The sequence below is a fragment of the Drosophila hydei genome, unplaced genomic scaffold (assembly GCF_003285905.1).
Source record: "Drosophila hydei strain 15085-1641.00,03,60 unplaced genomic scaffold, DhydRS2 tig00000253-arrow-arrow-pilon, whole genome shotgun sequence".
Taxonomy (NCBI): domain Eukaryota; kingdom Metazoa; phylum Arthropoda; class Insecta; order Diptera; family Drosophilidae; genus Drosophila; species Drosophila hydei.
Genome location: NW_022045698.1, coordinates 198,768 through 211,878, shown reverse-complemented (window position 1 = coordinate 211,878; position 13,111 = coordinate 198,768). Strand labels below are relative to the sequence as shown.

The 13,111-nt window shown below is 41.7% G+C and overlaps 1 protein-coding gene across 4 annotated transcripts in view; it reads right to left on the bottom strand.

Annotated features, from left to right (window-relative positions):
- The window catches only part of LOC111592495 (protein madd-4), an 80,088-nt gene that overhangs the window by 21,732 nt on the left and 45,245 nt on the right, over positions 1 to 13,111 (bottom strand). For all 4 annotated transcript variants that reach the window (XM_030223702.1, XM_023304717.2, XM_023304721.2 and 1 more), the window contains 7 exons: positions 11,709 to 11,838; positions 9,850 to 9,952; positions 9,522 to 9,617; positions 6,865 to 7,062; positions 6,502 to 6,794; positions 885 to 2,050; positions 683 to 806 (listed from right to left, as the gene is read on the bottom strand). In XM_030223702.1, coding sequence (XP_030079562.1) covers positions 683 to 806; positions 885 to 2,050; positions 6,502 to 6,794; positions 6,865 to 7,062; positions 9,522 to 9,617; positions 9,850 to 9,952; positions 11,709 to 11,838 — 2,110 coding nt within the window. The remainder of the gene's footprint in view (positions 1 to 682; positions 807 to 884; positions 2,051 to 6,501; positions 6,795 to 6,864; positions 7,063 to 9,521; positions 9,618 to 9,849; positions 9,953 to 11,708; positions 11,839 to 13,111) is intronic.

Genomic DNA, 13,111 nt, shown 5'->3' with positions numbered 1-13,111 from the left:
TGTGTGGTATACAACACTTAAAAGGCGATAACACGCATACGCAGCGTTGGGCGTGTAGCAGTCGAGGGGCGAGCAGGCGGCAGGAGAAGCGCAAGTCAAGTGTTTGCAGTGGGGGAAACAGCGCTAGATAAAGACAAGACAGGAAACAAGCGCATAACTGACCAGGCTGCCAGGCTGCCAGAATGCCAGACAGCATTTAGCCAAGGAAAAGGGGTCGCGCGCATATTGTATAGAACGTGGTCTGCCAAAGGAAGCAACAGACAGATAAGCAAGACAGCATAGTCATAACTGGCCAAAGGGTCTGACAGCAGTCAAGGAAGGCGACTATTAAAGTAGTCAAGCTCATGGCTCAAATAAAAGCTGAGAGACGGACTTAATTAGATTTGGCTTAGACTGATGAAATTTAAGAAATTCTTTCTCGGATTAAACGAAACACTTCAAGTAACCGTTGGCTCAATTAATATTTATGTTTTCTAATGCTGTTTACATGCATATTAAATAGTTTTCACTCGGGAGCTACTTTCACTAGCGAAGCTAAAAAGTGTTCATCGTTTAGGCCGCGCCTAGCCTTAATTAGTGCCCACTCCAGCTCGCCCACACCAACTACAGCGAGTGAAAAGTTAAAAGCATAAAGTTTGGTAAGTTTGCGCAAAAGGCCAGGCGAGTGACCCTCGTTACTTACCCATTAGCGGCGCCATCAGTGCCGCCCACGCCCGCCGCTCCACCGGCTGTGGCGCCGTTCGGCGACGACGTCATGTCCGCTGAGGTAAGCGCCTCAGTGCCGCTGCGCTCACGCACTAAGCGATCTGTGTGCAAGAAACCAACAAGAAAAACAATTTGGAAAATCTCTTGAATATTAATTTAAAGTCTAATCTTCCACTCACCCGCTTCCTGGCGCTCCAACTCCTCAGCTTGCTGGCCGGGCTTGGCTTTTACTTCAATGTTTATCTCGGCCGAGCTGAGGCCGGCGTGACAGGAATAGATGCCAGCATCCCGGAAGGTAATATCCAGGATGCGCAGTGCTCCCTTCTTGGAGACCTTGAATTTGCGTGAGCGCGCCAAAGGCTTGTGATCCTTGCTCCACTTGATCTTGGTGCGATTGTAACGCTTCACCGGGCACTTGATCTTGACCTGTGTGCCAAAGAACACGACTCCGGCGCCGCCAACCTTCAGCGTTATCTTCGTCTTCTTGGGGTCGTGTTGGATGTGTGTCGAGTTGCTGATTTGTATGACGGGCTTGGGGTCTTCGGGTGGACAGGGCTTCACGTTGCAGGGCTTTTTGTCTGGCGGCTTAACGCTGGGGCACATCGATTCGGGTCGTTCAATCTTATGCTCCTGTGCCATAATCTGCTTGCACTCCACTTTTCGATCCTTGATGCCGTAGCCGCAGGTGTGCGAGCACTTCGACCACTCGCCCACCTCCCAGCGCACCGGGCAGTCGAGCACATTGCAATATTGACGATCCGCGGGCGGCGGCTGGGGGCACATGCTATTGGGCACGACCATGGTGTTCTCACCGCCACGTGTCACCTCATGGATGCACTGCACCTCGCGCGTCTTAATGCCAATGCCGCAGCTCTTCGAGCAGGGCGTATAATCCGAATAGTTCCAGCGTGGCGGACAGGGGCGATCATTGCAGGTGCGCACCCGCGCCTCCGGCTTAGTTTCCGGCGAACAGAGGAAAGGCGAGACAACGCGTCCATTGTCCTCCCGAACACAGTTGATGATTAGCTCCTCCACGCCACCCAAGCACGACGCGCTGCACGAGGTGTAGCCCTGCTCGCGCCACACATAAGTCTTGCCCGGCTCAGACACGCCCACCTTGATGGAGTCACGCGGATATTGATCATCGTAGCCAACGGGCAGGGAGCAGACTTCCTCCACGCAACGCTCCGCCTCATCGTGCGGCTTGGTGCCCTCGCAAAGGCTATCATTCACCGTGGCCACAGTCCGTGAATATTCTAGAAAGATTTTGCATTTATATGCGCGTCGACGTATGCCCTCGCCACAGGTAACGCTGCATGGCGACCACTCGGTGTCCTTGATGAAGCTGCAACAAAAATTAGGGCAAAAAAAGAAAATATGAAAATGAAAAATGGCTTATGACTTGAAGAAAAATTAAGTGAAGTGAAATTATAAAAAAAACTTAAGATTGAAAGTAAAAATATCTTAGAAATTTGTTAAATAACTTGAGTTTAATATTTTAGAAATCTGTTAAATAACTTGAGCAAAGAAATACTTTAGCCACTCGAGGTATTACAATTTGTAAGCTTCATATATTTATAGCCAAATGTTGAAGTTTCTAAATGGCAAAATATTTCTCAAAAACTATAAACTTGCACGCTTAAGACTTTAAGAACTATGCGTATTACCGTTATTACGCCCGATGTCTATATATGCAAATTGAAATTTGCATCTTCAATTTGAATATATAGAATTCAGTTTATTGAAACAAAATACAACCATAAAGTTGAGCTTTATATTCAGCTAACAAACAGATGAGCGCAGCACATAAAAGGCAATAGCCACAACTATCTAACATGGTGCGACTCCCCACTGTGCACAACCAACCACCCAGCCACCCACTGTGTCGTGTGACATTCGAGTGCTAAACAAATGCCATGCTACAATAGTCAACGCCACGTTTTACACATTGTATTTCATTTCATGGTACGCAGCATCCGAGTCGCATTTATTAAGCCTGCCCCGCTGGCAGAGCCCCAAAAACTATGCTATATGACATGCTTCAGTGATATACCCTGTAGTCATAACTGTGATTCAAATGGGTAGCTCAGCGTTGAGAGAAGCATGGGAATTGTTAGATATAGAAAAGGAAAAACTTATGTGAACAGCATAGAGCAGAATAGAGATAGCTATAGACATAACAATTTGATGCGAAATACCCTGTAAATGTGACTAACTAACTATATCCATATCTAGCAGGTATAATCTGGCTTATAAATCACAGTATGGCTAGATATAGTTACAGCTAGATGGTATTAGTCACATTTACAGGGTATGCTCTGGTCGATCAGTGCTCAGCAGCCTACTGCTGAATTATTTTACAGCTATTATTGTTGTTATTGTAGCTGAGCATTGTTTGTTGCCCGGAGTGGTTTTTATGACCACATTGACAGTCAATAGAAGAGCTTGACACAGCGCATGGTTCTCTGACCGCTCAAACAGCCAGACACTGGGCAAACGCCCCGCCCTGGCCCCGAGGCCAATTGGTGGCCGCGTGTTGTGCCCCAGCTTATTGATTTGTAGTCAAATTGTTGCCACCGCCAATGCCAGTGGGACCACATCATGCGCATTAAAAGTGGCGCCAATGTTACAGCATCTGCAGAAAGCTCCGCTCTAAGTAGGTCGCTTTTCGTTGATTTCATAACCGGCGCCCGTTGCTCATACGCCGCGTAGGCCAAGTGCCAACCGAAAAACGTTTGAAACTTTTGTTTGCTCTTTATTATCATCATTTGTTGTTGTTATTGTTGTTGTTGCTGTTGGTTTTGTTTTCTTTGGCGTTTGTATTTTTTTTTTTTTGGTTTGTTTGTCTGGCGCGTCGCCAGCACATCTCCTTGCGCCTTGCGCCGAACACAGAGGCCAAGGTTTTTCGGCGGCATCAAGACGCGACTTTATGGCGGCAGGCGTCAGGCGACAGGCCGCCAATAGTTTCAGTTTAGTGCCGAGGCCAACATAGTTGATAGTATCTCCACTACACATATATACTATATAATACAATATAAGTTAAATTGCCCACTCAGCAGAAATATAAAAAGCGGCAGTTTGTTTTTTCAACATCGCGCCATTAAATCTTTGAGGAATGTGCGTCTGGACCTTGGGTCAATGCACGAACTCTTGCGAACGGCATATAGGCATAAAATGTTACCGTTAAGTTAGCTATTGTGTAGATAAGTAAACCAAAGTCTTTTAGAATAAGTGATTCTTTAAGATGAACTACTTAGAAAGTGCCCAGTGAGCACTACAAATCCGTGAATACAATTGAATTTACTAAGCAGTTCATGGAACTATTAGTTCTTTTGAAGTTTTTCAGCTGTTCATGAACTAGTGATCAGTGATCAGTGATCAATACATTTCACTAAGTCATAAAAGCAATTTTTTTGGTAAACAGTTCATGGAACTATTAGTTCTTTTGAAGTTTTTCAGCTGTTCATGAACTAGTGATCGGTGATCAGTGATCAATACAATTCACCGAGTCATGAAAACAATTTTTTTTGTAAACAGTTCATGGAACTATTAGTTCTTTTGAAGTTTTTCAGCTGTTCATGAACTAGTGATCGGTGATCAGTGATCAATACAATTCACCGAGTCATAAAAACAATTTTTTTTGGTAAGCACTTCATGGAACTATTAGTTCCTTTGAAGTTTTTCAGTTCACTGAGAAATATAAACAAGTTGTTTTGCTAACTAGTTCATAGAACTATTTGTTCTTTTGAACGATGAAAGATAACAAGCTTTTTATTCTTTGAAAGAAACTTGAGGTGCGCTTGCTAAAGATTCGAATGAACAAACAAAAATAGTTTTGTCAACTATTTTTCAGATCAAGATAATATAAGCTTTATGTCGCCGTCAATCCATCCACAATTATTCTTTTACTTAGTTTAGAAGATCAGTTTGCATAGAGTCTTAGCACTATGATCTCTACCCAGCACCAAGAATTTTAATTTACTTAGATCCTTATATCCTTAGGGATTATATGGCACCCATTAAAACTGGTAGCTCAATGCCTTTACAATATCGGGTTTTCCTTCCAATACAAACATTATTCAGCTAGCAATTATTGTTAATTTGCCATCGAGCGCTGCCTCTCATTGCAGCCAAGCATATTGATTACACTTGGCTGATAAGATGTTAGAGCTTGTCGTTGCCTTCGAAATTATATGATTTGGTACTACTATTTAGCTGTTACTACTAGCGGAAGTATAGGCTAGTCGATTGAGTACTTAAGCTGGCAAACATCTTCCAGCACTGCCGCTTTTATTTACACAGACTTCATTGCTTGAATACTATAGCCACATAAATTAGAGCAAAGGAAATGGTATCCATATAAATTACAACTATAATTGGCTATATTAAATACAACGAATATCGAATGCTCTTTCGATGCATATCAAGTTACTTAGTTACAGATACTTAGATTGCTTTGTACTTAATACTTATAGTAAAATGTGCTCAAGCCTAAGAATACGCAGAGTACTGGATGCCTGATTCCTGGATGCCTGAATCCAATATTAAAGCTTGAACTGAATCTTGTCATATTCTTAACATTCCTTAGCTTATTTATAATACCCCTTGTTAGGGCATGACGAGGACAGCACAAGAGTCGAGCCGAGCCGAGCCGAGCCTAACCTAGTCGAGCCAAGCGCGACCCAATCAGAGCTATAATTTATTATTTGGTCAGCGAGTATTCCCCACATACCAATTAACAGTTAAAAGCATTTGATTTAGCTAGCTCCAAACGATTTCATTAGATGTTCCCCATTCGCCGCATCGAAGTCTAATTAAAGTGTTGGCTTATATGCACTATTCGACCCCGAGACTGCCCGCCGCCCCGACAACCAATTCGACAGCTTATCGCGTCTACTTTATCGCTTACCAATAAACATCAACAAAGCACACGACGGCACTTTAATTGTCATTAGGCGTACTTTACTGTACTTGCAAGCAACTCGAACAGTTTCATGTTGATGATGTCGTTGTCGATAGCCTTAATTTTAGGTGTCGACACGGCTCAAGGACATTATGAGAAGGCATGCTACGTGGCCACACTCAATCTTAGTGCTATGTGTGTGTGTGTGTGAGAGTGTGAGTGTGAGTGTGAATGTATACAGCTTGTAAGTTCTTGTAAGCCAAGTACTTAAGCTGAAGTCGTGAGCAGAAGGAGCGACAGCAGTGAGAATTGAGGCGAAGAAGCGCAGAGCACTCGTACTTGAGCTACAGTTCAAATATGTCAAGTACGTCCTGGCTGGAGGTCTGCTGTCTGAGTTGGAGTCTAGGTCTGACTCTGAGTCTGAGTAATGATGGATTGTTAACCACTAAAAGCAGCGCCTTGGCTGGGTTAGCAGAAAAAAAAACAGCTTTGATTGCAAAACTGTGAAGCATTTTAAAGATTCCACAAAAGTCAAAAATATTAAGATAAGCTGAATAAATATATAAAATATAAAATCTAATATTATTTGAGCTTAAAAATTAGCTCTCTATACGATTCTCAGAGTTTCAATTGTTTTTGAAAAAATAAAAATTTATAAATCGCCTCTCTTCACGATTCTCATAGCTTAAAGTCATATTAATACAGCTTAAATTTCGATTTTTATTTCTAAATTACTTTGTAAAACACCTCTCTATACGATTCTCATAGTGCAACTTTCACCCAACCATAGCTGCCTCTCTCTCTCCCCATCTCTTGTTTACCAACAATTTTAGCCAAATATTTGGCTTGAATTCAAGAAAATATTTTCATATTATTCCGCTTTTCGCACTCACCTTGGATCCAGCGAGGGCACATCCGTTCCACCGCTGGCACCTGTTCGTGCATTGTTGTGATTCTTGCTCGAGCTGCCACTCATGAGTCGCATAGTGCGTGGCTCCTCGGGCGTCTCGTGATGCAGTCGACTTTGTGTGTGATGCGCATAGCGCATTGGCTGATCTGCATAGGAGAGGCCTTCTCCATCGTCAGTGTCTTGGCCTGATTCCATATCATCCATATCTTCAACTTCCTCATCCTCATCGTCGTCGTCCTCATCAAGATCCGAGCTATCCATATGCCGTTCGGCGCGCTGTAAAGACCGATTAACGTTAGCTCTGGCGTATAAGCCACACAAGTGTCGGCAAATGCCACTGGCTTACCTCATTCAGGGAGCGACTGCTGCCGACAATAATGGTGCCGCCACCCTTATTCGGGCCACCATCGCAATGGATGCCAGTCGCACACTGCTGCATGCTGCCGGGCTTCGTTAGCGGATCACATTTGGCACTCAGACTTCCATCTGTCGATTTGCACTCAACGCCGCGCATCTGAATGCCCTGTCCACATGAAACGGAGCACTGGGAAAGGGAGAGTTGATAGGGATCCATAAGCATTATAAATTATTGCAATATGTTTTACTGAGGGCGCAATAAAAATTCATTTGTTTGCGCAAAAGATGACGATGAAAAGTCGTGAAAAGTGCGAGAAGCGAAAGTGAAAGTGGACGACGGTTGCTACAAACAACAAAAAGCAACAGCTAAATGGAAACTGTTTGGCGGAGTTGAAGGGGGCAGCGGTAGGGGCATGGTCGGACATCCTTCATACGCCCTAGCCCATCAACGGTGCGGCACGTGCACGCGTCCACGCATACAAATGCAAATTTTTCATATTGTTTGCGTTTTGTCAGTTGGCGCTGCCACGCGGCGTATGCGTAACGTCCTTTTCGAGTAGCTTACCCCATTGTTTATCTGCGCCCCATGCCCATGCCCATGCCCATGCCCATACCCATTCATTGCTTTTATGCATTTCATGCGTACTCCACTCACGCCTCGCCCTTGGCTTCCCGCAACTTTTAGCCACTTTTCAGCTCATTTTAATGGCGCTTAATTTTTGCGCCACACATACATGTGGCACATATATAGGCATATGCATATATATATGCATGTGTTTGGGCATACTTATTTTATTAATGTGCAAAAAACCTTAAATGTATTTTTTTATTGACCCTCGAGGCTGGCTGAGCTGAGTTCTTATACTCTAGAAAAAGATATTGTAACTTGGCTATCAAATTTGACGCGTGCACATTATATTTATGCTATCAAATTAATTGAATAGCTAATAAAATAAAGTTTTTATATTTAAATAAATATTTTATAATTCCAAAAAGTTTTTATATAAAAAAAAATATAAAAATAGTTTAATAAAGAAAACTTTTTTTTATTTTTTTTTAATAATTACTAATCAAATATTTTTAACCACTTCAAATCAATATTTTACACAATATACACTTACACATTTCACTCATTTAATTCTTAGTTAGTTCATTGGGTATTCGGTTACTGTCCCACTCGTCCCACTTACATTTAATTTCATCTGCAGAATACTCTCAGCCTTTGCCATTAACATGCAAGCCGTTAAAATGTTTTTTGTTTTTTTTTTTTTTGCCAAAGTTAAATTTTTTTCCTCTTGTTTTTTAGTTCATAAAGTTCTTAATAGGCTGAAGTTGGAGCTCATTATTTTCAAACATTGTAATCCACTTTGTATTAAAAGCTATAAAAGTGACTTTGTTGTGCGTCAAGTGCAAAGGGAGGATGTGCCGGCAGAAGCACACATAAAATCAAGCAGGCAAACAGCACTATTCCATATGCCCTTAACCTCGCACAATGCGAGTAGCAACACTCTCAATGTAAGCAAAATAAATACTCAGCCAAACTCAACTCAAGACAATTCAATTAAGCAACACATAAACTTGACACCCCTGGCAAGACGCCCAGGAGCGAACGCGAACGCGAACGCCAACGCCAACGCCAACGCCAACCCCCAACATATAGAAATCGAGTCGCACATTAATAAACTTGCACTTTAAATGAACAGCAGCGAACTCGATAAGGCCGGCAAGGGTTGGGGCACAGTGGGGCGATGGGCGATGAGGTGAGTGTTACTTGCGGCCAGACAAACTTAAGCAGCAACAGCAACGAACCTCCAAGTTGATTAAGTTGTATGGCTATAACCGGGAAGAGGCTTCAGTCTCAAGTCTAGCGGCTTATTACGAGCCAGCAAGCAAAGTAAATTGCAAAAAATAACACGAGTAAAAAAAGTAGAAACTAACACGCCGAAACTCTGATGCTCTATAGACATAAAGTAATTATGATGCAGACAGAATTTTTATAAAATAATTAATAATATTAATATAATTAAATCTATTGAAATGTTGCAAGTTGCTTAAACTACAGAATTTTTATAAAATTATGAAAGAATGAAAAAAAAAATTCAAATAAAAAGAAATTAAAATAAGAAAATAAAATAATAACTGCAAAATATATTTCTGCAAAATTTCTTAAGCTACAAATTTTGTATAAAATTATAAAAGAAAGAAAAAAAAATTTTAATAAGCTGCAAAGAGTCTGATCAGATTGGGCTGTTCTCTGCAGAAACTTTAAAAATATTTTTGCAAAATTTGAGAGCTATGAAAGTTGCTTAAACTAAAATCTTAGTCAAATCGTGAACTCTTTTATAATTTCCCACTCTCTCTCTTTACATGTTTTCTTCTATTCAAAGTCTTCTGTTTGTCAATCGACTCTCGGCCAGTGTATGCCTAACAAGTAGCCGTCTACACATTTAGCTAAGTATACACTACGGCCAGACGTGGCCTCTCATCAACGTCTGCGTCTTCCACTTGCCCTGTCTCTGTCTTGCTTTTTAAGCTATGTCTGCGTCTTGGTCTTCGTCATGTCTGCTTTGCTGGCAAAAAGTGCATGATTATTACACGAGTTGTTGCTGCTGTTCTTAATGTTGTTGTGGTTGTTGTAGTACTTACACCAGTCCAGTCCTCCACCTCCCAGTGTGGGCACTCCTCGATAATGCAGGTCTCCTGTGTTGGCGGCTTCGGAGTGCGGCACATAATATCAGCAACCTGTTACCAAAAGGTCCAAGCATGAAACCCATCCAGAAAAGTGAAGAGCAGACAAAAAAACAAAAAAAAGAAAGAAAAATATATATAGAGAGTGTGAGAATACATGGTAATATTATGTCTGTGTGTGTCGTGTTGCTACTTGGTATGCAAAATTAGCAGCGTTTAAAAGTGGGCGGCACTCTGGTAATAGCCACTTTCGTTCAACTATTTTGGCCACTAGCATTGCACTTACCCTCGTTTTGATGCCGTTGGTCTCCTCGGCACAGACAACCATCCGTTCACGGTAGCCGTGCCCACAGAGGCGACTGCAAGTGCTCCAATCGTCGGTTATCCAACTGCGGAAGAGGCGGACAAGTGGTTAGAGTATACCCAACTATAACACAGTGGCCACTTGCGCGGGCGTTTTGCTGAATTAGTTCAACTAAATTGTTTCAAAAACAAGCTGACCGCCTCTGCGGTCGGAACTCAAAAAAAAAAAAAAATTGCAACAAAAAAGTTGACGTTAAAAAGGACGAGTCCACGCCCCTATTGAAATGGTGTTGGACACTAAAGAGCATGGCATTTTATGCAGACAGATTATATAGTCGAATGAATCACTTTGTGCATGTGTTGGGACCAGAAAGCGAGGGGGGTCAAACCAGGATTGAGCTGTCAGCAAACGAAGACAGCCTGGCTATGCAAGGGGTGCACATACGAAGGGCTAAGATTGCTAAGGACTTTGTACTTATCAAGGTTTATTATGCAATAAAACTCAAATAGTTTTTGCCTAGAAGATGAAACTAGACTTTTAACTATTTAAACTAAGAAATAAGAAGAATTGATTATCAAGCAATTCTCTTTAGAACCATACGTTAACTCATTAGACCCAAAAAGGACTCACAAGTCCTTAGCTCTCCTGCAGATAGGCTTCACTTACAATAGTAAACCTGCCTTTCAGCTATAACATCTCGACTCCATCGTAATCTCAATTTATAGACTTTACTTTCGCGCAATTACAACAAAAACTCGTGCGTCTAGACTTTATTGTCAATTCCCGCTCAAATATCCTTTCTCCCGATACAACTCAATTGCCATACGAAACTAACAACTATCATAAGTCTTTGGCAAGCACAATGATACTCCAGCCAGGCGTTTTACCCCAACCAGCTATTAGCAAAGTCCCCAATGTTGCAGTTAGCGTTGCCAAAAACTGAAAACCTCAAGACAGCCAAAATCACAGGCAATAATTGATGTCCCAAACCGACGGCGGCCCAAAGCCGCGAACAGCAATAAACAGACCAAACGCCAGAGAGCAACAGCAAAGAGCAAAAAAGGGACATTGAGCGACTAGTAGCGACTACAAGATACCCTAGATATTTACTGTAAATTGGGTTTAAAGTAAAGGCAGAACATAAGTTCATATGAAATGCACTTTTAAAGGCTTTATAGAACTTGCATATCAAATTTAATTGCTGCAGCTTTTATATTAATCAAGTTAACTTAGCTTGATAGATGGACTAAAATATATAACTCTTCTTTAAACAAAACTATATGCTATACCCAATAATATATAAGGCCCTTAGTTAACTTTGTTAATCAGCAAATATTTCAGAGCTCTTGGAAACTTCTGGTTGAGCACATCTGTGGCTTGCAGGGTATACCAAAAGGGAAAAGGAAAAACAACAATAGACAACCGCACAGAACGGAGATTAGAATTTGAGGCGCTGCGCGCGAGATACTTGGAAAATTGGCGTAAACTTTCAGTTCGGTTTTTGGAAAATGTCACAGAGCGATAAATAAAGTGTGGGCGTCGGGGGTTCTTGTTATGTATATATATATATATGTGTGTATATAGTCATATACACGGGCAGACGGAGAAGACACCAAACACGGACAAGTCCACAGCAGGCAGACAGCGTCAGAGTCGTCGCAGTGCTGGGCGATAATAGAGACCGAGTAGGCAATCAAAACGTGCGCACGATAACCAAACGCCATTTAAATTGATAGCTCGGCAGGTGGACTAAGGCCGGAAGGGGTGGGAAAGGACAACGGCGTGTGGGCAGGTGGACTGTCTGGGGCGCCTGGGGGGGCAACTGTCAGAGCTGTACTTACCGCGGCGGACAGCTGTGTGTATTACATGGCACCACCGAATTCTCCGGGCGATTAGCAGCATTGCAGAGCATCGTATCGACATCAGCGCCAGTTAGGCGATTCTTGCACGCAGGACGAGACATTTTATAACCTACGGCACAAGCGAAACAGAAATAGAGCAAACACAAAAAATATATATATAAGTAAAGAAATGCAGAATGACGTTAGTATTAGGGGTAAAGGCTAAAAATTGGAAATGGCAGACGACGTGCATTTGCTGCATTTTAAAATCAATAATAGCCCGAAATGGCTTTCAGTGGGTTGGGCTGGGCTGGGTTTTCGGCTGGGCTGGGGTTTTCTGCGCTGCAACTTTAATGTCACTTAGGCACTTAAGACAGTCACGGACACGCAGCGAATAGACCAAACAGCAGAGCTTAACCCGCACCATACCGGGAAAACTTATCAGTAATTTTAAGTAAAAAACATGTCTTAGCACTGAGGCAATTCAGATTTAACTAAGCTTATATATTAATTAGTGATATTTAAAAAATATAATAAATTTAATAAGAGTTTGTTTTATAAATATAAATTTAAATTTTATTATGATATTTTCCTTAAGTCAAAATTATGATTCTATATGAACTTTTTTCAACCTCTTAGTTAAGCTGAGTCTAAAACATATTATTTTATAATAATACTCGGCTTTTGGCTCAAATTCTGTTATATTATATATAATACAAAAATACGAGTTATTAAACCATTTTTCTTTTAACTGAATTATTGATAATTGTTAATAATTCATAATACTTTTATACAAAAATTCTTCTTAAAAACTTTTCAATATTCTTCCAATTTCCACACTGGAAAATTCTGTTTTTACATGCACTGAACGCAGCCACGCAATGGGTTAACGTTAACAAACAGATGTGAGTTTTCAGCTAAGCCAAATGGCTGCAGCAAATGGGCTGGGCGTTTTCAAATTCTATTTTCTTCTGCTTGTTGTTGGCCAAAAAAAAAAAAAATAAAGAGCGGAAATTGGCAGAGCAAACACAGAGCCAGCCAAAGAGGCTGCAGCAGAGAGATACACAGAGAGTGAGAGAGAGGGTAGGAGAGACAAGTGGCTAGAGCTTTTTTCGTTGCCGATGCTTCAGCAAAAATAGTCGCACAATGCATAATGCCATAACGATCTGTCAGTTTGAAAAATAGTTGGAAGCTGCTCTCGAATTTGATAGTAAATAGTGCTGCCTCCCCAAAGAGCACAGATGGGACGCCGATTTTCAGCTATTGAATTTCGTTTATAAGCTTCATTGTGTGCGTTCAGGCAACGTCATCGTCATCCTTATCCCTAGCCTTACACTGAGACTATGGCTTCCCCTCCAGCGGCAACACGCCGCCCTCTAACATCGTCATAGACGTCAGCTGGC